General features: G+C 37.2%; 1 protein-coding gene across 1 annotated transcript; it reads right to left on the bottom strand.

Moving 5' to 3' along the window:
- KDSR (3-ketodihydrosphingosine reductase) lies at window positions 1–26,752 on the bottom strand. Its single transcript, XM_060774719.2, has 10 exons — window positions 26,431–26,752; window positions 17,445–17,534; window positions 15,965–16,021; window positions 11,603–11,668; window positions 11,367–11,462; window positions 8,571–8,762; window positions 7,213–7,296; window positions 4,744–4,827; window positions 3,359–3,460; window positions 1–2,377 (listed from the first exon to the last, which is right to left on the bottom strand). Exons 1-10 carry the CDS (start codon window positions 26,557–26,559, stop codon window positions 2,267–2,269), a joined length of 1,011 nt encoding a protein of 336 aa, XP_060630702.2. The 5' UTR covers window positions 26,560–26,752; the 3' UTR covers window positions 1–2,266.
- Window positions 26,753–27,692: the final 940 nt, after the last annotated feature.

The raw sequence follows: 27,692 nt of genomic DNA, 5'->3' as shown, positions 1-27,692 counted from the left end.
TAAAACATAACTTTTCCATTTATTTAATGAAATTACAAAATATTAAAGTTCATAACTCTGGTGCAACATTTTGTAAGCAACAAGCTTAAGCGAGCTATGGGTCTTAGCCATATTCACTATTAACATTAAAAGTGCATAACATTTTCACAGTATACAATTGCAGGCTAGTTTCCCCCCTTCCTTCTTTTTCTTCAGTTACTATTAAATCCAGTTGAGCTGAACATGAGCCCTAATGCTAAGTAACAGAGAAAGTTTAATATTTAGAGTTAAAGAGTAAGCCTGGAAATATGACAAGACACTTTTGTCCAACTGTGAAGAGCACATTAAAGCACATTGATTTCAGTGGGAGACCTTAAATGAATGTATAAGTGATTAATCTTTCTTTAAATGATTTGGCTATTTGGCATTTGTGAACTACTCCACTCCACTGTACCTAGAATTTGAAGCCTGAAATGAACACACAGTTAAGCAGCTTGAATGGTTTTCTGCAGCACTTGAATAGCCTAGGTACATTCACTAACTCCAATGGTAGGAATTCAATATGGCAAACAAGAAAAGCAAGTTCTAGTTCAAATGTTCCATTTAAAACATTCCAGCAAAAATACACAAAGCTGTAAAATTCCACGAAGTATCAAACCACACTGAATCACAGCTGGAAACTGGAACTAGAGTGGGACTTGCAAGTTCAAGGTTTTGGTGGTTCTGACACAACACCAGGCACTACTTATCATGAACCATTATTACATCATCTCTATCTCTTCTAAGTAACGGTGCCTCAAAATATCAAATGACCTAAATGCTTACATTTAGAGGAAGCTATCACATTCAACATTTGGAGAGCCAACATTTAAGCTTGTGTGAAAGAATTAAAAAAGTAAATATTGCCATTCAGTACTTAAACAGTTGATGTGACTGCATCATATTTTAAGAACTGTTAAATCTACGAACATCTGGAATACACAGAGCTGGAGTTGAATTAGAAGCAGCTGACTCATCCTGGGCCTACAATAATCTCCTCCTCAGCCGAATCTCCACATAACCCTTTATTACTAGCAGCTAAAGACCACTCACTCTGGCAGCCAACAAACTGGCTTGCTGAAATTTGTATTAGAGAGACATGGCAGGCACTTGGATAATGATATGGTATAGGAGAAAGTCTTCCCAAACTACCAGCTGAACACTGGGGTTCCATGGTATCTATAACCAACAGGAACTCAGGAATACAATACCCTAAATACCACCAAGGAGTGCTTTGTAAAGCCAAATTCCACACAGTTAACAAAAGAGACATCTTGGAATAAAACCTTGAAACAATACTGATGACCTTGCAAGTTGCTACCACTGGAAGGGGAATCTAAGGATACTTCATTGCCTCCATACAAAGAAATTGGGACCATATAACAAGAGTTCTACCACTGAATTCCATCTATATGTATATATAATATAGTGCTTAATACAATAGGGGAAATACTTCATAACCCTACAGTTCAGGAATGGGAACATAATTCAAAATTGTCCAAATCCTGGTAAGAACTCAAAACTAATCTCTTGAACAAATTCGAAGTGTTCATTCTTTAGGTTGATACAGGGCTCTCATACAAGACTATCACATGATATTTCAAGGAGGGGTCTATTCATTTAAAAAGTACTCTAGCATCAAACCACAAACTTATATTCAAATTTCCCACCTCACAAAACAGACTTTGGCTCAATTTGTGCATCGTTCTGGAAAGGAAGCACTTTATTTTTGGCTGATTTTGCTGCTGTGACTAGATTTGCCTCAACTATTTGAACCACTCCACACAAAACAGGCCAATCATATAAACACATTGTACAGAACCCCTGGGGCCAGCCACACAGCCCAGGTCATGTAGAAATGTGGGAGAATTGTACCAAGTGAAAGAATGTATGTTTAAACCAGCCCTAGGTCAAAAAGTGGATCACTGCATCAAAATGTTGTTACCGTTAGTACTGTTCCAAAACTGCCATCGGATAGGCCACTCTGAAGTCCTGCTTTTTAAAAAAAAGGCAATAGTCTGTGTTTTACTTCAAATCACAGGAAAAAAAAATAAAAATGCAGTCTTCTTCATTAGCCCTTTCACAATGTCTTTTTAGTAGATTTTTCATTTGCCTCCTTTCACCACTGAAGACCACCACTTCTTTCATGTAGAGTATATTTAAATGAGGCATATTTAGGCCACAGATACAGTTCCATTTCACAGCAAACTGTCCAACTTTATAAAAAGAATTCAATTCAGAAAGTAGTTCAGTCCGTCTTTTCAGATTTTTCTTTTTGTACCATGCAACGGCGAACTATGCTATCAAAACTTGCAATAAAATATAAGCTAATGAAGCGAAAAAATCCCATAAAAATAACCTGCAAATTGGAATACAGGAAATAAGTTTATTCAACATAGTAGCTAGTGGTCACTTACCAATACATTATCTTACCTATTAACTGCAAGAAATTTAAATCAACATATGTGATTATTCAAATAAGCATGAAAAAGGACAGGCCTAACTGGTCGTCTTTCAAAAGTTTAATTTTTTTATGCGACTACTTCACTGTTGTTAGTATTTTGTATTACGTTGTATTGCTTTAATGTATTGCACTTACTTGGGCATTGAATGTTTGCCTTTTTGTGAGTAAACCACCCTGAGTCCCCTTGGGGAGATAGGGCAGTCTATAAATAAAGTTGTTGTTATTATTGTTATAATAATAATAATAATAATAATAATAATAATATGCATATTTCATGCATAAAGAAGATGTAGAATTTACTATTTAACAAAAATAACCTAATCTAAAGCCCTTGATTTATTTACCATAATTTTGAGACACATTAGAAAATATGCACAAGTGTATAATAGCAATATAGTCAAAATGATAACACAGCATACAACATATGGAAAGCATAAGATCCATAAACAAGAATTATGGAAGGTAACAAAAGCTTGAAGCTAGCTCAATTGGTAAGAGACAGTCAGTGTAGTCTGACCAGTACTGAAGAGCTGTTCTCTGGCTCAATATAACATTTTAAGCAAAATCAGTGACAGGCGATCAAGTGACACAAACCAAATGCACTGATAGCTTTTTGAAGCTTTAGGGTTAATCGGGAGGAAATTTATGTTAATCCCACAATTTCAAGATTGAGGTTATTCTAAGGATAACAGCATACAGCATGTTTTGTTCTCCATAAACAGAATATATCATTATGACTAATTCAGCAGCTGCTGGAATTTTAAGTCACAAACCCAGGCAAGAGTTTTAATTATACAGATCCAATATACCTAAAAGTCCCTTAGCACTAATTTAACCTCAACAAGTAAGTCAGACAGTTTGACTTTTCTTTCTTACCCCCTCTAGAGCTTCAGCAATAGAAGAGACTGGTGACATTCCACTAGTCAATATTGCCAGCATGTGACCATCTGCACCAACAGAACTGAAGAACTTTCCTTGCTGGGTGGAGTAAAACAGGAAAATATCAGCAGTTTCCCAACTATTCAAATCAAAGGATTTAATAAGAACTAGTATGAGAATTCTAAGTAGAGCACCACATCTAACATCACACACATGCACTATATAGATAGGATGAGATGTGATAAATACTGGAAATACATTTGCTACATAAATCAGTCAAATATATCATGACTTTTATTATAGGGAAAAAGTAACTATTTGTTTCACTTGGATGTGATGAAAGTCCTAGAATCACCAAACTAATGTCATAAGTAAGTCTACTTACATGTCACAATTAAGCATTCTTCAGACTAATTTGTTTCAAATGCCTAACTTGATTATAAGTGTAACTCATTCAAAGTAATTTAAGTTTAAGTTATTCTTGACTTAACCTCCCCAAATTGATCACTTTTTGAGAGCATAAATACTTTTCAAATATGTTTCTGCTTTTATAAGAATGCTGTCTAGGTAAGGGGAGAGTTGTACCCCTTCCCTGAAGGTGAGTCACTAAAGGCAATTAAACCTCAATAAATATCCCTGGTGTTGACATAAGTCCTAATGGGAAATCCCTGAACTGGCAATGTGCCTGCTGAAATTGTAACCTTAGAATATCACTTGACAGATTGGGAACAATGAGATATGTAAATGTTTCCTTTAAATCTACAGATGTCCATGAACTGCTGACCTCTAAATTGTCCTGCACATCTAAAGCATTACCTTTTTAAATCTCTGATATAAGATTAAGCAATTCCAAGTATGTATTTTAGATCCATGTCTTGATGAATTTAGTATTATAACCCTGAATGACTACGTGAAGAATCCATTGATCTTTCCCCATTCTATGGAATTTATCAAGATTGTGGGGAAGTTTTAAATTGTAGGATACTCTTGGCATGCATCGTTTTTGTGCTCTTTAGTGTTGCAAAATCACCAGTTGACATTTCTGTAGCTTTATGAATCAGCTTTGTAAGTGCATGTCTTTCAATCCAAGGGCAGACTAAATATCATCATCTAAGAAGGCAATTCTTATTTATCTTATCTATCTATGTCTTATATCCCTTGATTCCTTGGATGCCCTCCATAAACACTAATGTTACAATTCTCCTCTGAATTATTTCAGGAAATCAGGATAAACAAACTGAAACCAGACTAGAGGTCAGTAAGGGTTTTTAAACATTTATATTATTCAATGAGAAGTGTTTTCACTAAATGCCCATGCCATCCATGCTCTATTTCCTGTAAGAACCCCCTCCCCCCAGAAATTTATACATTATTGTACTTACAATGGCATCTTTAACAATAATTCTGGCGACATGATCAGGGTGGCAAATAGATGACGCTTCTGAAATAAGCTTTGTCTCCAAAAGCTTGAATATAAGAAAATGCAAATACAATGTTACAGATAAGCAGATTAAGAAGTACAGTTAAAAATTCAACTGCAGGTTTGTTAAACATATGAAATCTGTCAGGAAACCCATGACTACCATCTGTACATCTTCTGTGGAAAAATATCTGTATTTCAGGACTAGCTTCAAGCGTTATTTTAAGTACTTTGTAGGAGTGGTCAAGTATTTTTATTACACCATTAGAGTACAATTGTGTTTTAGCGAGCAAACAAGATTTGTTAAAGAATACAGCAGCAAATATTGAACAAAAACCAGTAAAGCTCTTTAGTTCCTGAAACACCGGGGATCAGGCCTATAGTTCTTGCTAGTCACACGAGGCTGCCCCTTCCCCCTTATGTTTAGCAGGCACATCTCTTGAGTATTTGGTTGCTAAAATTTGTAGAACTTTGGAGATGTTCATTCTCATCACAGTGCTTTTAAATCACAGTCAGTAACTTATATCTTGAGAGACTCAGGAAGCTGGGATAGAAAATTATGTGCCATCAATACAGTACAGTTGGCTTAAATTTTAATGTCTAGGTCAATGGTTCTCAACCTGTGGGTACCCAGGTGTTTTGGCCTACAACTCCCAGAAGTCCCAGCCAGTTTACCAGCTGTTAGGCATTCTGGGAGTTGAAGGCCAAAACATCTGGGGACCCACAGGTAGAGAACCACTGGTCTAGGTCATGAGTTTACTGCAACTCGAACACACAAATATAGAGCTGGCGTGGGTATCAAATAATCTTCTGTTTGAAGATTAGGTCTAGGACTCCCAGCAACACTAATTAGCCTAAGCAATTTATAAAAAATGACGGAAGCTGAAATCAATTACCACATGGAAAGCTGCCCAATTCCCATCCCTAATGCAGAAAATTTCCATATGCTACCTGTTGCATACATGGACATAAGGATCACTAGTGGTTATTACAGTGAATTATCAATGCTGAACACATTTTAGATTATTGCCAGACACAACCAACAGTAACAGATTAAATTGTTCTTTCCCACCTACCCCCCTCCCCATACACTTATTTGCGCTCTCACTTTGATACTCAATACAGCTTAATTATACTTCACATTAAATTCAGTTTGGGACTGTCAGTTTTATAAGACTGCAAAAAACAAACAAAACAAGCACACAATAAACAAAATATGATCCTTTCCAACTTTCCAAAGTGCTATATGTTCCAGTGGCACATACAGTTGGATGTGCATGCAAATAATCCAGAAATGTTCTAGTCTGTATTTCCTTTTTGCTTTTCATTTTATGGAAATAAGGATTTTAGATCACTTTGACACAACAAAAGACTAAAAAAGTGAAATGACTGTTGCTGTTTTGCTAGTATTCATCCACTTTTATTGTTTTTGTTTGATTCTACTAGAATTAAAAATAGTGCTTTACAATTCAAGAATAAAGGTTACTTTTATATGCTATTTATATTAAGCTAAATGATGAACCATAACTTCTATGTTTCAAAATAACAAAATGATTTTCAATTTAGAAAAGGTTCCAATATTACATTTCTTTTAATATTTTTTAACTTCTGGCTTTCTACTGCAGAACAATACCTATTTTTCTCCTGTGGCATCAAATTTTCAGAAATCTTACAACCGCAAGTGACAGGAGAAATGGAGTAAGAGATTCTACTAAACTTTCTCTTAAGTTCTTAATCCTTAAAAACATTATGTGTTATTACAACCATTGGGGATGAAATGATAATGTCCAAGTCTGTGTTTGTATATAATCAACATAAGCTTCAAACTGTAACAGGATGTAATCAGCTTTATAGAAATTATATATCCTTTCAAACTTTAAACAAATCTCTTAGAAGTAAAACAAAAAAGTGTAAGAATGTGTTGAAGGATATGACTAGCCTAGAACTAAATTCAGAAACAATGTATTAAAGCAGTGAATTAAAGACAAAGGCGAGTACCTCCAAATAACTGGTTGACAAGAAGCAACAGGAAAAAAAATTCTTAGAAATGAATTACAGATTAGCTTCACAAGGACTCAACAGTTTTGTGCAATATGCTATGAATGTAAAATCAATTACCACTTAAGCAAATTGTTCTTCAAAATAAGGAACCCGCAGTTTCAACCACCCACATCTACATCAATTAAAATGTCATTTAAAAGCACTGTGTATACCAAATACACGATTGACCGACAGGAGACAAAAATTCAGATTCCTAATCAGCCAAAAACCTGTAGCTAAACTATTCATTTTTATTTTATCTTAATTGGCAAGTTAAAATATTTTCAAACTCATCCTGACCCATGCGTAAAAAGTCAAGGACAAGAAAAACATTTTGAGCAAATAAAGTGGACATTTTAACAGAATATTTGACTGAAGATGAAAATGTTACCTTGGTCTGACTTTCTTCTGCATAGCCAGGTGTGTCTGTATCTGGAGGATAGGCAACTGTTACGTAGATATTATAGGGCTTTACCTGTTTTGTTGAGAAAAATATTTAATAAATATTTGAATATATTTTTATGTGATCAGCATACCAGCTGTGGAGGGAAATGTAAGATATTGGCATGCACAAACAGGTGTGTTCTAACTACTCAGATAATGTTGAGATATACAATTTTCAAGAATCTTACAATCCTAGACAACACAAGAATATTCAATACATTGTGTCTATTGATCATTTAGATGAGCAGATAAATGTTCCCATTAAATGGGATAATACTGAAGATGTGGGGAGTGGGGTGAGCTCCCGTCTGTCAGCTCCACCTTCTCATGTAGGGATGAGAAAAGCCTCCTACAGGATGGTAAAACATTCGAGTGTCCCCTGGGCAACGTCCTTGCAGACGGCCAATTCTCTCATACCAGAAGTGACTTGCAGTTTCTCAAGTCGCTCCTGACACGAAAAAAAGTATTGCATGTAACTTTTGAGCCATAAGAACATTTTATTCACCATAACATGTTAAATAGGCATGCACAAAGCCTAGCTAATTTCAACTAGGTAAGCCTTAATTATTTCCTTTTATCATGAAATATACAGAACTCTTAAAAGATAAACTACATTTTCTTCACCTATCACCAAAAGATTATGAAAGGAACTCATGTTTTTCTATATATTAGTTACACTAATACTGTGACAACATCTACAGAGAGGCCACATCTTTAAGAGTAGTAACAGTCTCTGAAAAATGCCAGCATAATATTGACAGGTTGAGACATAATATTGAATGCACAGAGTAGAGTTTCATTCATTCATTCATATATTGCTGACAATTTGTAATAGTTAAGCAAGGGAGTTTAACATTCGGAATCAATGTTCTTCATTATTAAGAACTATTAAAAGGTTTTCCTTCTAAGTGAATTTGTTGACATCACCAATGCTTAATTAAATCAGATGTATATTTGTATTCATAAATACTGGCAGTGCCAGTATCTGGTTCATGAAATGCAAGGCAACACTGAGCCAATATTTTGTATCAGGAATAATAATTATTTTGCTCCTATCACCAACAGGTGACTCTTGAGGTTCCCATAAAAAGGCAAATTGCAAATGCTTGAAGTTTGTACCTGGAAAAACACAACAAGCCATTATTTCCAATCTACATAAGAAATTATTCACGAATGTATGTTCTGGCTTATAAGAATCAAACATTTCCAAAATCAAAGGACACTCTGCCCTTCACTTGGATCAAATGTTGTCACAGAGCAATATTTTCTAAAAATAAATACATTAATGTGAAAAATGGACAATACCTCCATTTGCAATGCTTCAGCTAAACCTCGAAGAGCAAACTTTGTTGCAGAGTATGCTGAATAGCCAAACACACCAACTTGTCCGGCTTGGGATGACACAAATACAATCCGTCCCATCCTTCTTTCCTTCATGGTGGTGATTACTGCATGAGTTGGATAAACACTGCCCAGGTAGTTGACAGCCATCAATTGCTGTTGAAAAATACAAACTATATGAGTCAATGAATTTCATAAGCATTCATAATGTTTTTAGTAATCCACACATATTTTTAGATAGGTGTGGTGCTCCACCACAAATTCACACTTACAGCTCCAGTGATTTTAAACCAGGAGTCCTCAACCTTTTTAAACAGAGGGCCAGGTCACAGTCCCTCAAACTGCTGGAGGGCTGGATTATAATTTGAGATAGGGTTGCTGTTGTTGTTGTTGTTGTTGTATGCTTTCAAGTTGTTTCAGACTTAGGTTGACCATGAGTGAGGGCTGGGTAAATGACCTTGGCCCGTATCTGGCCCCTGGGCCTTAGTTTGAGGACCCCTGTTTTAAACCATAGTTCAGTGCAATGTTCTTTCTAAATAACATTGGTAAACCGCCTGATGTCATAAATGCTTATATATTGCAAAATGCTGGGCAGTACTCAATAACATGCTGTAGTGCAGTGGTTCTCAGCCTGTGGGACCCCAGGTGTTTTGGCCCACAACTCCCAAAAATTCCAGCCAGTTTGCCAGTTAGAAATTGCAGGCCAAAACATCTGGGGACCCACAGGTTGAGAATCACTGCTATAGTGCCTCATAGCCTCTTGGGTAATGCACAGACAGAACACTTCTGCTTCAAACACTGGTTTATAGAACTGCTTCTGGTAAGGTGAAAAGCACAATTAAAGCTCTGGCAGACCGGGCAAAAAGAATCTGTGAACCCCACCTCCTCCAAGGTGAACTGAATCACCTAAACTGGGCTTTACAGGCCAATGGAGACTCCACTACAGACATCAGAAGAGCTTCAAAACCAAGAACAAGTTATGAGAGTATAGACAAAGATCCACCCAGAGGAACAGTGTTCTTGCCATACATCAAGGGAGCCACTGACCACATTGAGAAGCTGATGAAGAAACACAACCTACAAACTATCTACAGACCCACTTAAAAAATAAAAATGCTACATTCCGCAAAGGACCTGACCTCTCACCTTTGCAGGAATCTACCATATACTGTACAGTTGTGGACAAGTCTACATAGGGACCACCAAACGCAGCGGCCAAACAGAAATCCAAGGAATATGAAAGGCACTGCAGACAATTTCAACCAGAGAAGTCAGCTACAGCAGAACATTTGATGAAGCAACCTGGACACAGCTTATTATTTGAGAACACAGAAATGCTGGACCACTCTAACAACCACCATGTCAGACTACACAGAGAAGCCATTGAAATCCACAAGCATGTGGACAATTTCAACAGAAAGGAGGAAACCATAAAAATGAACAAAATCTGGCTACCAGTATTTAAAAACTCTAAAATCAGAATAGTAAATGAAGAATAACTCTCAGAAAACAGGGGAATTCCAGACAAGAATAAATCTGGGCCAGCTAACAACAAATGCTCCCCCAGGCCGCAATCTGCCAGACTTTGAAGCTGCAAGGCCATTCAGTGCTAATCAAGATGGCCAACTGCAACATGCACACTTGCTTCAAGCAGACAAGAATTCTTTCTCCCACCCTGGACATTCCACAGATATATAAACCCAATTTTCCTAGTTTCCAACAGACCTCACAATCTCTGAGGATGCCTGTCATAGGTGTGGCCGAAATGTCAGGAGAGAATGCTTCTGGAACATGGCCATACTACTCAGAAAACTCATAGCAACCTAGTAAATAAAACAGCTCTCCCACATTATTATTTTCCCAGTTATGAACACTGAACTGATTAGATATAATGAACTTCAAGAGAACCATAGCTGCAATATTTAACTTTCTGATGCCACCTCTCAACTTGCACACATTCACTCCTTAAGAACCCTAACACCATAAAATCATTTCTAGAAGTATTTTCAGTTCATAATTTGGAAAAGGTTTAAAGCAAAACAAAAATTACACTTTCCAGAATTCCCAGGGCAGCACAGTCAGGTAGCTCTATAAAAATTATCTACAACATCTACCATCACCTCAGGCATTCTATGCAATGTTTTAATCTAGTCCCAAATCTGTAAACAATTTCACCACAAAGCAGCCCTTTTCCATTTGTAGCCTGTTGCATGTTGTCAAAGTATTCCCAATTCTATTACACTAATTTTCAAGAGAAACTAATGTTCTCAGATAATGGATTATTTTATTGAGAGATATACACGCAGTCTTTGAATTTTAGAACACACAATGCATAATGCATTGCTTCCTTAATCTTTTATGCTGCCAAGATGGTAAAATTTAATTAATGTTCTCATGACATTAAATATAATATAATATAATATATATACTACAGCACTGAATACTATAATATTTTTAGTTTCAGTAAAGATTATAAGGTATTCTCACACATGTATTACTGAATGAATGGAAGTTATGCAGCAGCAGTGCTTGATAGATATTGCTAGATGGCTACAAAAAACAGAAGTGTTTTAAACTTACAATATAGTGAGAAGTAGAAATGCACAGTTTCAGGAATTATTACTACAATTGCATATTTGATACAGTTTGGCAATTAGAACCAGCTTCAATTATTTCTCATTTCTTAGATACAAACTTGTTTTATGTTGCTATATTCATATTTCAAATATGTTTAGAAAGAAAAAGTTGAGGATCATTTACCTCAAACCTACTGCCATCAAGGTCTTCAAATTTTCCATTAACTGATGTTCCAGCACAGTTTACAAGCATGTCAACTGGACCCAGCTTCTCTTGAGCCTGAAAATAAAAATTATTTAATGAGTGTCATAAACAATTGTTGGCCACTATTTATATTACCCTACTTTCACCGCAACACTTCTGTGATAACAGTGTACCATATTAAACAAAAGTTATATAAAAGACAATGATTTCCTTACTTGTTTTAAGACTTTTGCCACATTTGCACAGTCTTTCGAAATGTCAACAGGGATAAAGTGCACAACCTATGTTGGGGGAAAATAAGAGGATTATAACACTGTACTATTTTTTTATTCAGTGACTACAGTGCTCCCTCACTACTTCATGATTCACTTTTCGTGGATTTGCTGTTTTGCAGTTTTTCAATAAATATGAATTTAAAATATATATCTTCCCTCCCTCCAGCCTTGAAGGGCGTTTCCTTCCTTTCCTTCGCTCTCTCTCTCTCTCTCTCTTCACCTGGTTAAAATTATCTCCTCCAACGTAATGTTTCCTAGCATAGGCCACCACACTGAGGAGAGGAAGGTGAAGAAGGCTCGGGTAGGCAGGGAAGGAGGGGGAAGAAGAGGGGAGGGGGAGTCAGGCACATGAGGAGGAGCCAGGGGGAAGTGTGGTGTGCTAGGGAGGAGGGAGGGAGGGAAAAAGAGGAGAGGCAAGTACATAGCATATGTACTTCACGGAATTTCACTTATTGCAGGTGGTCCTGGAATGTAACACCCGCAATAAGTGAGGGAACACTGTACTGCTTATGCCATTTAGACAACATTTTTGCTGAAAATGTACAAGTCATTGTGACTTCCAATGCACACATTGCTAGATCTTTGCTCTCTTATTATGGTGAAAGAAGGGTAATGTGGGATTTGCTACCATTTAGATCTATCACTTTTTATGAACTGTTGCCTAATTGATATTTTATTTTGGTGAATTCAGTCCCTCTGCAATGTTGGAAGGATTTTACTCTATGAGGTTGCAATGCAGTAGTCATAACGTTCTGGAATGTTGTGAATTCTGTATCAGATATACTCAACCAAAGAGTACATGGCTTGTCTTCAAAGGACACCATTCATCCCTTCAGTATAAAAATTTGGTTTCAATTATCTTGACAGCCTCATGCTTAGAAATTGCGACGTGCTGGAAAATCACAAGTGATATCTCTTTTTCTTCGTGGCTAATAAGAATTTGGTTTATTGCTCTTTTAGAAAAACTAACCTATCAGATAAGAACATCAAAGGGATAAACAGATGGAGAGAAGTTCACTTTTCTTTGGTATCTGTTTACTATAGCAAAAAAATTGAAACCTGCAACATACAGGAACTAAACAAACAAGCAAAGTTAACAGAGGTATTTTGTGTGGGTGTGGCGGAAGACCAACATAAGCTGAACAAATGTCCTTTGGGTTAGACTTCTCCAGTCCCAAGAAATAATTTGGGAGAGTATGATGTGTTAACACTGTTCTGTCTATTGGGGGAAGTCTATTTAAGACTGTTAGAAATGGATGGTGAGGGAGCTATTGCAGTCACCTGCAAGAATTGTGGTACATTTGTGTTCTTGCCAGAGGGTGTGGCTTTGCAACAAGTGTGAGTTGTTGTCCTTGGAAGAGAAACTCAGAATGGGTTCAAGCTTGCTAGAGAGATTAAAAACAATAAAAGTGACTTTTTAAATGTCCAAGGTAAAAAGGAGGAGGAAATGGTAGGGGGCTGAGCAAAGGCAGAACTAATCAACATCTTCTTTGCCTTGGGTGTTCTCTTAAAGGGTAATAGTGCTCACAATGGGGATTATACAGCAGATGATGCAATATGGAAATGCAATACAGAATAGACAGAAGTACAGGAGCATCTGGCTACACTAAATGAATTCATGTCTCCAGGGCTAGATGAATTTCCAAGGATATTAAATGAATTGGCAGTAGCAATTTCAGAACCACTTCCAATCATCTTTGGAACTCCTGAAATCCTAGCAGACTGAAAGAAGGCAAATGTTGTCCCTCATCTTAAAAAGGGGGAGGAAAGAGCCTCAAGCAATTTCTGCTCAGTCTGGCTGACATCAATACCAGCTAAAATTCTAGAGCAGACTAATAAACAGAAAATCTGTAAGCACTTAGAAAAGAACTCCATGCTCACTAAAAGCCAACATGGGCTTCTCAACAAGTAATGCCAGACTAACCTTTCTATCTCTTTCTTTTGATACAGTTAGGAGCTTGGTAGGTGATGGGAGCGTTGTGGATGTAGCCTGTCTGGATTTCATTAAGGCCTTCAACATGGTCGCTCATGATATTCTCAAAAAGAAGCTAGTAAAATGAGGGCTAGACAATGCTATTATTAGGTGGATTGGAAATTGGTTAAATGACCAAACCAAAAGAGTGCTTACCAATGGCTCCCATCCTGGAGAGAAGTGACCAGTGGGGTGCCACATGTTTCTGTCCTGGGCTCAGTGCGATTCATCATCTTTATCAATTATATGGAAAATGGAATAGAGAGCATGCTTATCCAATATGCAGATAAAACCAAATTGGGAGGGACAGCATCGAAATTGACCGTAGCAGATTAGGGAGTTGGGCAAAAATTAAAAAAATGAATTTCTCTACAGAGAAATGTGAGGTACTACTTAGGTACTCTGCTTAGATAAGAGAACCTTAAGAGGGGACATGATAACCATGTCTAAACATTTGAAAGGATGTCACACTAAGGAGGGTGAGAACTTGTTTTCTGCTGCATTAAAGACTAGATGTGGAACAATGGATTTAAACTGCAGGAAAAGAGATTCCACCTAACATTAAGAAGAACTTCCTAATGGTCAGTACTGAACAACAATAGCTGTATTTTGAAGCAGCCACATGGAAAAATTGCCAAGTTTGAAAAAAAAATCATGGTGTGACAAAGAATATGTAGACATCAGTATGAGAGAAGGCTAATTAAAGACAGTGAAAGGTAACTCTAGGTTCATTAAAGTTGATTGCTCTCAGAGCATATTCTGTGCTGACAGACCCTCAAAGCAGTTTCCACTCTTCTTGCTTTCTCACTGAAAGGCTGAGGCCCCACCCATCATCCATATGCTTCTTATGGACAAGTTGCAGTCAAGCTCCTGACTCCCCAAACCTTGCTTGTGCTTGACTGCAGCTCTGCCAGAAATAAAAGGGGATGGAGAGCAGCAGCTCAGCCTTTCTGCATGTTCTCCTTACTTTTTTTATCCTAGCTGAAATCTAGTTAAGTATCTGACTCCCCAAACCCTGAACTAGTTTGTCACTCAGTCTTTTGTCTTCTTTGGTCTTCCTTTTTTGTCTTCCCCCTAAGCATTCATTTGGCTGGAAGAGGAAGAAATACTTCCCACCCCAACTTTTTTCAGCCTGGTTGTTAGTTGGTGAAAAGCCAATGAGTTAAGACCATCATTTTTTTGTCCAAGCATTCCAAATTACTAGAAGCAGTGACATAACAGAGAAGTAACCCACTTACACATATATAAGTGACACAGGAGGTTTTAGTTGATTTTTTAAATTTACAACAGAGTATATATGGTAATCTAATCCACTTCTTTTTAAAAATGAAAACATTTCTTCAAAATATTTTTTGAGCTGCATACATAGTATTTATCCATTTCCTCGACCCCTGTTCTTTCCTCACCAGTTCTTTCATTTTCTATCTCTCCCCTTTCTTCTCTGTGCTTTTTTCTCATTATTCGTCTCTTGTATTATATCATTTTCTTTCTCCCACCTTTCTTCATTAATATAAGCTTTTAATAGGAGGAAAATCAACCATTGCACAGAAGGTTGTCGAACCATCTCGTATAGTGTTCCTTTAAATCCGCAATCTATAGCATGATTACACTTGCTAAAACCCCATTTATTTTGGAACAAATTCAGATTACTCTACTAGGTGTTTCATACAGCAGACATTGACTTAGAATATTAACAATTAAAGAGTCAGTTCATAATACAAGTATATGAGACCAGCTACCCGGCTCCAATAATACATTTCATTGTTTTCACCTGTACACTACTAATCAAACACATAAAAAATTAATGACCTGTCAACTACATATCGAACACTTTCATCTTATGCAAAGTTTCAGGGAAGTTGTCTACAGACTCATTTTAGTAAGCTAAGATTTCTGCTACAGCCCAATATGGCACTTATCTATGGGTTAGTCATCTAAAATAAATATGGGTGTTTCACTGCCTTTTCTGCTATGGATAATGTCTTAAGCACTAACACATTTGTTGTGCATGAATGACTGAGGGCGTCACTGGTCTTTGTGAAATTTCCTAAATATATGTGGATCTAATCAGTATAAAGAAGACAACGGAGTAATTTGGCATTTTTGACCAAAATTTTTTAAATGACGGAGCTTCATATTACCTATCAAATTATATCATGTAAGATACCATTTAGTTGATTGGAACACTACATGTTATAAAATGGCATAACATTTCTTCTGTTTTCAATGTCACAGTTACATTAATTTAAACACAGCTGTGCTATCTCAATGTAAAAAAGGATGATTTTGGCTATGGCAGACGTGGTAGTGATAGATGAGAGCAGTCTTACCTGTTTATCATTAACTGAGAACTTCTCAATCTCTTTTTTTGCCTCCAATAGTCGACTCTAGAATTGAAGAGGACAATTTGAGTAATTTCTTAAAAGTTAATTATTATTAACATATATGAATACCAAGGCGCCTTAAGCAATTCTACTAAGTCGCCAACTTAATAAGAGACATTTTGAGTCAGACAAAACGTATATCTAACCCAGTTCTAAAAAAAAGAAACCCCCAGATATTCTCATTGGGAAGCCTAAAAGCAGGGTATAATTGTAACAGCATCTACCCACTACTATATTCCAGCAACTGGTATTGAGAGCCATGCTGGCTCCAAAATTACAAATAGCCATGATTAGGAGACACTGGACATGTTTGGTTGAATTTTTAATATACTTAATAGATGAAGTGTTTTTGTTTTATTGTTAGGTTTGTTTTTAACACCAGTCCTATATTTTGTCAGCTGCCTGAGTTTGCTTTTATTCTAGAAAGCTGTGATAGAAATTGTCAAATTAAAACAAAATAGTTTCAAATCCAAACGAATTCACAATAATCACTGGGATATATTTGCAAGTCATAAAATTATCTGAGCGTCTGGACAATAACTTGTCCCAAAATAATTCTCTATCCTAGCTGTGGGATGATAGCAATGTTTCTAAATTCCACATCATGAGCTTTAATTCACATTCTCACAGTATAGACTGAGAAAAGTTTTGAGCACATAAAGCAACAAAAAAACTTTAAAAAATTACTGGATCACATCGCTTTCTTGAAGTTGGGACTGCCTCATGTTTAAAATGTAACAGCAGCACAGGCAGAAAAAGTGCATGCACCTTTCTGTAGGGAGACAAGGAGATTCATCACTTCCAGCACTGTGATACAAGGAAGTTCTAGAATTGAGAATATTTTTCTTTGCTTTGATATAATATGTAAGTGCATTGGTAATAATGAAAATAAATGTTCTTTTATCAAAGTGAATGGAGTACTCCAAATCTGAACAAAAATGTCATTAAATGAAATGAAATACTGATGGACTTCTTTACTGGAAGAGCACAGATCTCGGTAAAGGTATTGATTATTCACAATCTGTGTGTAAGAGCTCGACACTTATCAACCCTTATTGTTTTTGGTTTCTTGAGGTTTTTTGAGTGAGATTCTTTTGGGGATATCTGCTTTACTTGGTAAAGGGTTTATTTACCCTTTACTATGGTACAGTATGTAAACAGATGAACAAGAAACATGTTGACATTACTTTATTTGAATGAATGTTGATTTTTTAATTCAAGAATAAATGTAGATTGTCGTTCATGGAAAGACAAGACATCCCCTGAAAATAAGCCCTAACACATCTTTTGTGGAGCAAAAATTACTAAAAGTCTCTATCTTATTTTCGGGGGGGAAAGGGTATATAATGAAATAAGATTATTTATAATTATTGCAAAAAAATCAAGCACATCACAATCATAACTGTTAGATAAAAGGGAAGTTTACCTCATTTCTTGCAATTAATGTTATAAATGCACCTTGTTTAAAACATTCAATTGCAATACTTTTTCCAATGCCACTGGAACCTCCAGTTACCTTTTAAGAAAAGAAAAGAGAATGCCAATTAGGTATATAAAGCTGATTTTACTGTCAGTATAAATCTTTTAATAAGTCAGACTGATCAAATTCAGGACCAGTTCACATGCACAATCATTTCCCATATATAGCAACGTTCAATTTCTGAAACCAACTACATTCCTTGCCCCCAATAATAAAATATTGTGAGGAATAAAAATGGTACTAGAATCAGTTATAAATTGAAAAACACTTTGTTGCTTTAGAACATAAAATGTTCTATATATTATTATTCAATCATACAATATACAATCCTGTTTCTGATTAGGCGTCTTGCTTCTACAAGTGTACTTAAGTACTGTATACTTACAAGCATGCAATCTCATTTAGCTCCTAGCTAGTTAAGTTTTTGCAAAAAACAAAACCAGACATTAGGACTTACCACACAAAGTATTTGTGTGAAAAATAAAATATGAGACATCTCAATACTGTAATGTTTTTCAAGCCTCAAACACTTTATCATCACTGGAAACCTTTAACATTTTAAGAAATATATTGTAATACTTGTAATCTCTTGCACCACTTGTTTGTACTAAATCATATGACAGTTATTTAGAAAAAAGGCAGCCTGCTGAAGATCCAACTTCTTCTACAATTGCAAAACTAGGCCACCAGTTGTCTCATAAGCTTTTAAACGATGCTTGAATCAGTCAAAAGTATTATATTTGAAACATTGGATGAATTAATTGAAATTTGGAAGTGATTTGAAAGAAACAATAGATCCCAGATATGAGGCAATATGGAGCATTCAAGCCAGTGTCAGCATTAACAATGGTAATAATAAAAGAGAACTCATTCATAAGTAGCATCTTGGGACTGTGGACATGGGAGTCTATATTATCTTCCCAATGTCTACATAAGCCAATCTGCCTTTTGAAAGAACCTTATTAGATTTACAAGATAGTCACTCTTTCTTATATCTAACTGCTTTGGAAGATGCTTTTGGGATGATATAAATGTGTAAAACAAAGAATTCTATTATGTTACATTTTTATAGCACAATATAATGCAATGAAAGGAAACAATCTTCTGTATGATGCAGTTGAGCCATTTTGGCACAGCCTATTAAAGAATGATGTGATGTATTGAAAAATTTAGAAACACAATACTATTCAAATATGCACCCTGCATGATTCAAGTCTTTCCTTGAGAACCTAATCCGAATGCATATTGTGAAACTCTGCTGAGCAAAGGATAAGAAGACAGCACATGTATTCTCTCCACTTCAAAGACAAAATACATGGAGAGTTCTGCTGTTACTCTTAACTTACTTCTCCTATAGAGTTATAAAAGTTCTGAAAAGTTGAACCCATAATGGGTTAAAAGTGTGATGCTCCAGGTTTAACCGCAGCAGAAAAACCACAAATACATTTTCTGTTGAGTCATATTTGCTATGTTCAAAACAAAGATAAGTGACAATTAGCTAGAAGTATAAAAAAATCTAACTACATTTCTTAAAAATGAAGCATTTTTATTATACTCAACAGCATGTTTATTTCAAGTTCTACATCGAAGCCACTACAAGATGTCATCCAAAAATGTAACAGTAATATGTATGATCAACACAACATGTCTGAAGTAGTAAAAGCAGTTCTCATTTCCTCAGTATGCACTTCCTGGATGACTATATTGTATGAATTAAGGTTTGACACATTACAGCTCAGACAGAGGTCAGCTCTTAGATATACAGTTGCTAACATTTAAAATAGGTAATATTATAAGCAACTTGCTGTTTTGAAATCTGAAATATGGAACTTGTTTCTACAACCAAATTATTGAGAACTGCACATTTTAGATCCCCTCACCAAATATCAGCGAAAACATCCAGCTGTTGTGGTCTTGATAATAATTAGGACCAATAAAATATTTTTATTCTCAATACAATGGGATAACCCATCCATGTACCAGGCTTCTATGGACCTAATAAAAGTTAAAGTCATTAAACATAAGTAATGCTAAATTCAGATTTTGGATTTTCCATCTTGAAACATCAAAGCTCCTTGTATTCTTTGAGTTTAGAAATTCATAAAATCAACATAGCTTACATCAAGAAGCAAGGGCATATTTTAGAATTTTAAAATACTTAGATCTATTTAGCAAGTGAATAGTCAGAATTACTGTAACACAGAAAGCCTAGCCACTAAGTATTTTGTATGCTAGGTATACAATTAGAACACCTGCCTATATTTTTTTGATTTTTAAAAAATATGCTTTGTGACCACTAAAATTACGTTAACGTTTTTTTAAAAAGGAGACCATATTGTTACAACGCTCATCTTGCAAAGTAACAACACTGGATGAGACATACAGTATAAGCACTTCTGAGCCTGAAAGTGATATGAGATAGGTTAAAAGCAGGGGACCAAAAACTAAAGTACTAATTATTTAACTGAAAGTTATTTGAATTACTTGAAAGGATGCATGCATTCACTTCAAAACAGAAAACCTGCATTTTGGAAATACAGAAGAGATTCAGAAAGACTTTGAGGATGAAGATGAAAAATTAGTGAGATGAAGAAGAGAAGTAACAAAATGTTATAAGATCAGTCAGGACTGCATTTTAAACTAAAGACAGATCTAAGTAAATTTTACACCATAGCAAAACTGTGCTCTCAGATTCCCGAGCATAAACTGTCCTTTCAACAGAAAGCACTGTAGTTCAAGGTTTAATTGACTAACAAGCCATTGAAAAGAAACTATACTGGACATCTATGAATGACCAAACTGAATTGGGAGTTGCTACTTGACTTCTATACATTCCTTTATTTTGTATTACTAGTCTAAAAAAAACAAATGATCTCGCTCAAAGTGAGAGGAAAAATACTCCTAGAACAATCAGATACATACAATCTAGTGTTGTTTTCTGGACCCTGTACATGGGAAGTAGAATGGAGCCACAATAGTTAAAGTGGTGTCAAATTGCATTCATTCTACAGTACAAATGCACTCCAAAAGAATCATGGAGCCAGATGCATTCCTAATAATTCTTGGGATGCTTCCTGTTGCTTTGGTAGGTGACCCTGTTGCGACCTTGGCTGACATGCTTGTTCATCAGGGAGCCGATGGTGAAGAAATGAGCAGGGTTAAAATTGGGGCAACAACAGCTGAAGATTTAGAATGAGTCCAGCCAATCATGGGCTAGTGCTGATTGGAAAACCTATGCCTCGGCAGTGAAGAAGCTCTTCATCTCTGGTAGTACTCCATCAACATTGTGATGTCCAGCATTTATCTCAAGGGGCCTGGAGCCTTTAATATTCTACTCTACAAAAGCAGTACAACAAGCCCACATAATATACAGATTCAGCTTCCATTGTTTCAGTTATACATGTAGACTATCTTGATGGACAAAGGTGAGGGCAGCAGGAAACTACACTGTCTGCAATGAATGCTTGAAAGCAGGCCAAGCTGCATGGAGCTACGTTGCCAAGATAAGAGTATGCTTCCTTTTCTGTAGGGAGTATCAAGAGAAGTCCAGCTGCAATTCAGTCTGCCGACAAAGCCATCAATCTCTTTCTTCTGTGGACGGAAACAACCAAAACCTGGCTGCATTTTTCCCCACAAGGAAGGAAATGAACCATAGCTGAGCTTTGGTAGTTTCTTTCTGTAGAGAGAAGAGTGAGACCCTTTGCTTGGCAGACATAAGAGCAGCCAGATAAGCATCTATTGCTTATCTCTGCAGAGGAAAGACATGGACATCTTTCTTTGTGGGCAGAAGTGGAGAAGAAATAACAATAAAATAACTGGTGAGGAGGCAACTTAGGTTGTGAGTCCTTCTGAAGGCAAGATCTGTCATATTTATGTATTACTATTGCAACTGTTCTGTAGAATGACCTGCTGGAAGAGATACGATTGTCTGAGTGCCTTCCACACAACCATATAACCCAGAATATCAAGGCAGAAAATCCCACAATATCTGCTTAGAACTGGGTTATCTGAGTCCACACTGCCATATATCCCAGTTCAAAGCAGATATTGTGGGATTTTATTCAGCTGTGAGGAAGGACCCTGAGTTGTCAGAATTTAACCCACAACTAAAGGGGCCTCTTCCAGCTGGCCTACGTAGTCAATTTCAAACCGTGAATTTTAAATCTTTGTATCATGTATTTTAATGTGTATTTTATTGTATGTACAGTCTTTTATTTTATGATGATGTGTTGTTCCACATCCCAAGCCAGAAGGAGAGGTGGATAACAAATAAGATACTATTATTATTTCTCAAGTAACCATTTGTAAGAATACTAAAAGGCTTACCCCCTAGCAGCTATCTCAAATACCTGAATAATTAGAAATAATTCCTACTCCATATACTGTTATTCACACATATAATATCTTGTATAGGACAAGATTAATAAAGCAATAACTGTTTTTCTATGCATAGGAGTAATATTATTTCCCCCATATGTACCCAGAATCCCTAATCCAAGGGTCCTCAAACTAAGACCCGAGGGCCGGATATGGCCCTCCAAGGTCAATTACCCGGTCCTTGCTCAGGGTCAATCTAAGTCTGAAAATACTTGAAAGCACACAACAACAACCACAACCCTATCTCATCAGCCAAAAGCAGGTCCACACTTCCCATTGAAATACTAATAAATTTATATTTGTTAAAATTGTTCTTCATTTTAATTGTTATATTGTTTTTAAGTGGGTTTTTTTGCACTACAATTAAGATATGTGCCGTGTGCATAGGAATTCATTCATTCATTTTTTTTCAAATTTTAATCCGGCCCTCCAACAGTTTGAGGGACTGTGACCTGGCCCTGTTTAAAAAGTGAGGACCCCTGCCATAATCTTTTAAGGAAAGTCAAGACAATTTCCTTCTTGTGAACTAGGGCTCTTCAAATGTAAATGTGCAAAAGCAAACAAAGAAAAGAGGGAGGGGAGGATGTTTAAACCTTTTATTATTGGGAAGAATAACAGCAATAAAAAATATCCTACCAAAAATTTTATTCTTATCTTAAACCATTCCAATTTTGATAAACCGTTTACCACTAGCAAAAAGATTTGGCAAAATTAATTTGGCAAGAAAAAAGCAAGGATTAAATTTAAGATAGTGGAAGGTGATAAAGAAATGGGACTACCCTTGGACTACTGAATGTGGGTTTTTTCCTGCATGTACATTTTTAAGGATTAAAGAATGGGTTTTACTAGAAAATTGTAGGTCTTCAAAACTTGAAGGTCAGGACATTAGATTTGGATGGCACAGTTATTGTGGTATGAAAAAATAAAAGTAAACGAAGAATTTACCAATTAGTTTAATATCAATTTAATATCAGTTTAAGATCAATATTAAGAATCTGGAATAAATTTAAAACAAGACTATGCAATAAAATACCATTATGGATATCAACTCAAGAAGCATTTCATAAACTGGACAAGGAAATGGCTGACATGTAAATATTTAAAAATGTTTTTAAAAGAGCATACGAGACTTAAATTACAACAAGAAACTTAATTGGCACAAATACAAACAATTTTATGAAAGATATGTGGATAAAAATGGGAAGAACACAAATCTGAATTTGAAATCATTTCATGTACGGATAATGTTCATCTGATCAGACAAATGTATAAACTTCTATTGAAAATGGATCTAGATTAAGTGATTTTGTTTTTTGTCGTGTCAGGAGCAAGTCGCTTCTGGTGTGAGAAAATTGGTCGTCTGCAAGGATGTTGCCCAGGGCATGCCTGGATGTTTTTATCATCCTTGTGGGAGGCTTCTCTAATGTCCCCGCATGAGGAGTTGGAGCTGACAGAGGGAGCTCATCCGCCTCTCCCCGGATTTGAACCTGCGACCTATCGGTCTTCAGTCCTGCCGGCACAGGGCTTTAACCCACTGTGCCACCGGGGGCTCCTCAGATTAAGTGATGAAACTTTGATTAAATGAGTTTAAAACTATTAGGACACACTATTGAGTTGAAGAAATGGGGGAAATGTGGTCAAAAAAACTATGAGATATTTTAAGTTATGATCTTAATAAGAAATTGTATAAAATGATGTATCAATGGTAACTGACTCCAGTCAAATTGTCAAAGATGTATAAAGATACTAAAAATCTATGTTGTAAATGTGAAACATATCAAAGTACTTTCTATCATACGTGATGGGGATGTGACAAAAGCAAAAAGAATATTGAAGACAGATACAAAATTTAATATAAGAGATTTAAATGAAAATTAAATCCAACTTTATTGTAATATCGACTTCCAAGTAAACAAAGATTTTTATTTTAAGCTGTTACACTGTGTGATTCTAGCAGAAATAAACTTTATGCACAAAAAATGGAAAAATAAAGAATCACCTCCAAGAGAAAGTTGGTTTATAAAAACTCTGGGACTAGAAGAAATAAGTAAGTTACCTTATCTAATAAAAGCAAAGTCAATAGACAGTTTTGCTAAAACAATGGGAATCATTTCCACTCTTCACAAAAAGAAAAGGAAGTGTTAAAATATTTCCCGGTTTTGAAGATTAAGAGCAATATTGACACGTGCTGATACTTTTGCTTGAGCTACGGTTCATTTAGATTGATTGATTTAGATCTACCACGTCTATTTAATTGCCTTTTGGCTAATTATAAATTTCTACTGATCCATTTGTTTACTGTTTTGATTTGGTTGGGATAAGGAAGAGGTCCTTCTTGGTGGTGGACCCCTGGTTTTGGAATGCCCTTTCCAGGGAGATTAGGTAGGCCCCCACACTGTCCTCCTTCTGTAGGGATTTGAAGACTTGGATGTTCAAACAAACCTTTGAGAATGTCTAGCCCCAATGGTCCGCAATTAATGACACAGCATGGCACTTCCATCCCAATCCCTTGTTCCTTAGCAACAATTTGCACTATCCCATTCCCTTTTTATAGTGTGGCCATGTTTTACAGCAGTTGTCACCATAGGTTATTGGGCGTTCTTCTGAGTTTTAAAGTGTTGTCTTATCTCTTATTGGTTTTACTTTTGTATTGTACTGTTTGTTCATTTTATGCATTGTTTTAGACAGCTTGTGTCATATGTAAGCTGCCCTGAATCCCTTCGGGGAGATGGAGATGGGGTACAAAAATAAAGTTATTATTATTTCTATTTTTTATTCTGGCATCAAATGTTTGCCATCATATGTTGTTTTATAGGATATCTTAGTCTTTTAAATATTTACATTCATATTATTCTGTTATTTTGTTTTTTTATTATTAATATGTGATTTTTTTTGGTCTTTTATTTATTGTATTCGTTCGTTGTGTTGTGAGCCGCCCCAAGTCTCTTTGGGGCAGGGTGTAAATAAAGATCATTATTATTATTACTATATTTTGTTGGAAACTGCCCTGAATCCCCTTGGAGAAAAAGGGTGGGTTATAAATAAACTTTTATTATTTATTATTATGATTTAAAACACTGTGCATATATATTTTCCTTCAGGCTATGAGTATGAGGTAATATGAAGCACAAATCAATTTCCTGTTTAGGCTTGGGTCCCGTGTTCAAGACATCTCATGATGCATAGCAAATGTAAATATCTCCAAATCCCAAACACATTTCTGTTTGGAGACTCAGGGCTCTTCCACACTGACATATAACTCAAAATATCAAGGCAGAAAATCCCACAATATCTGCTTTGAACTGTGTTATCTGAGCCCCCTTCCACACAGCTGAATAAAATCCCACAATATTTGCTTTGATCTGGGTTATCTGAGTACACACTGCCATATATTCCAGTTTAAAGCAGATAATGTGGGACTTTTTTCAGCTGTGTGTTAAGAGGCCTTAGAAGAAAAAGACTTTGGTCATTCTGAATATTGGAATGTGCTAATACTTTTAGATTGATTGATTTAGATCTACCACGTCTATTTAATTACTTTTCGGCTAGTTATTATAAATGTATACTGATCCATTTGGAGACTCAGGACTCTTCCACATATGTCAGTGTGGAAGAGTCCCGAGTCTCCAAATGGATCAGTACAAATTTATAATAACTAGCCGAAAAGTAATTAAATAGACGTGGTAGATCTAAATCAATCAATCTAAATGAACCATAGCTCAAGCAAAAGTATTAGCACTTGTCAATATTCAGAATGACAAAAGTCTTTTTCTTCTAAGGCCTCTTAACACACAGCTGAAAAAAGTCCCACATTATCTGCTTAGTCCACACTGCCATACATTCCAGTTCAAAGCAGATAATGTGGGATTGTCGAAGGCTTTCATGGCCAAAATCACAGGGTTGGTGTAGGCTTTTTCAGGCTATATGACCATGTTCTAGAGGCATTCTCTCCTGACATTTCGCCTGCATCTATGGCAAGCATCCTCAGAGGTGGTGAGGTCTGTTGGAACTAGGAAAAAAGATAATGTGGGATTTTATTCAGCTGAATGGAAGGAGCTTCAGCCTGTATTTTAGTTCTCTCTTCTCTCAGGAAACGTTAGAAGCAAGACCCGGAAGGTGAAAGGGAAACTGAGTGCCTGAATAAGGGCCCTTCCACATAGCCTTATAACCCAGAATATGGAGGCAGATAATGCACAATATCCGCTTTGAACTGGATTATCTAAGTCCACATTGCCAGTTAATCCATTTCAATGTGGATTTTAATTTATCCAGCTGTGTGGAAGGGGCCTGCCAGTCCACACTGTTTTATAAATCCAGTTCAATGTGGATTTCAATTTATCCAGCTGTGTGGAAGGGGTCCAAGTCTCTCCTCAAACGTCAAAGCATTCCTTTCCCCCCCTCTTGGGGGGCTTTTCAAGAAACCCGCCCGGTTGACTGGTGCATTTTCGAAGCACAAGCCCAGCCTTCCCTTTCCAAAGGTAGAGGAGCAAAACAAAATGAAAGGCAATGCAGAAAGGGAGGCTGCTTTCAGGGAAGGGCCGCCTCATAACCTCACCACGACGTGGGCACCGGACAGCGCCAGGGGTTTGGGGCTGCTCAGCGGCGCCACGATGCAGAAGAGCAGCAGGAAGGCCACGATGAGGGCGGCCCCGGTGGCCACCACCAGCAGAACCGCCCCGGGCATCGCTGCGGAGGGAGCCAAGCGAGGAAGCCCGGAGAGAGAGAGAGGGACGGAAGCGCGGGGTGAAGAAGAAGAAGGAGAAGCCAGGCTCCGCTCGCCTCCTCGGCCCTCGCTCGACTGACTAGGTCAACCAGAGACGGCGCATCTCTGCTCCTCAGGCAGGAGCGCGAGAGGCGGCAAGGAGGGGGGCGGGAACGTAGCCGGCGGCGCCCCGCCATTGGCCAGCCGGAGAGAAGGCGAAGCCGGATTGGCCCCGCGCTTTGTCAAGGGGGAGAATAGGAATGCAGAACGGTGACGTCTTCACGCGGCGATTGGCTGGCGCGGGCAGCTTGAAGGCTGAAGGACTGAACTGTTTAGGGCGCGCGGGGCGGCGCATGCTAATAACAGTGGTTTGAGGTTGTGACGATTTCGCGCTCGCGGCTCAGGAAGGGAGGGGGAGGAGGAGGGGGAGGGGCTTATGCCAAAGTGGCGCTCCCAATGCAAGCCTGGTCCTGTCCATCACCTTAAGTTGCCTCACACTCCCCAAAAGTCCATTTAAGATTCAGTTCTTGTGGGTTTTTTCGGGCTATATGGCCATGTTCTAGAGGCATTTCTCCTGACGTTTCGCCTGCATCTATGGCAAGCATCATGACCTCTGATGATGCTTGCCATAGATGCAGGCGAAACGTCAGGAGAAATGCCTCTAGAACATGGCCATATAGCCCGAAAAAAACCCACAAGAACTGAGTGATTCCGGCCATGAAAGCCTTCGACAATCCATTTAAGATTCCCGCCTGAAAGTGATTCTTCCCTGCCCCCTTTTCCACAGCAGGAAAATACAGGCTGTCCCTTAAAAAAACACTCCTATTTCAGTTCATGGTAGCTGGATGATTATTTTGAAGGCCAAGTAAGGCCTTTCTCATACAGCTGTATAAAATCCACACATACTTCAAGAAATAAAGCCTGACTGCTCATTGGAGGGAAGGATAGTAGAGGCCAAGATGAAGTACTTTGGCCACATCATGAGAAGAAAGGAAAGCTTAGAGAAGACAAGGATGCTGGGGAAAATGGAAGGAAAAAGGAAGAGGGGCCGACCAAGGACAAGATGGATGGATGGTATCCTGGAAGTGACTGGATTGACCTTGAAGGAGCTGGGG

Source organism: Anolis sagrei, chromosome 4 (assembly GCF_037176765.1).
Source record: "Anolis sagrei isolate rAnoSag1 chromosome 4, rAnoSag1.mat, whole genome shotgun sequence".
Classification (NCBI taxonomy): domain Eukaryota; kingdom Metazoa; phylum Chordata; class Lepidosauria; order Squamata; family Dactyloidae; genus Anolis; species Anolis sagrei.
The sequence above is the reverse complement of the archived record's forward strand: the minus strand, read 5'-3'. Positions and strand labels throughout refer to the sequence as shown.

Excerpts from the sequence above, each read along its gene's own strand:
- KDSR (XM_060774719.2), bottom strand. The coding sequence starts at position 26,559 with ATGCCCGGGGCGGTTCTGCTGGTGGTGGCCACCGGGGCCGCCCTCATC. Across the intron at positions 3,461-4,743 it reads TTATTGTTAAAGATGCCATT|CAAGGAAAGTTCTTCAGTTC; the intron begins GTAAGTACAATA and ends TACTCCACCCAG. Across the intron at positions 2,378-3,358 it reads TTGCTGAAGCTCTAGAGGGG|GTTATTTTTATGGGATTTTT; the intron begins GTAAGAAAGAAA and ends TCCAATTTGCAG.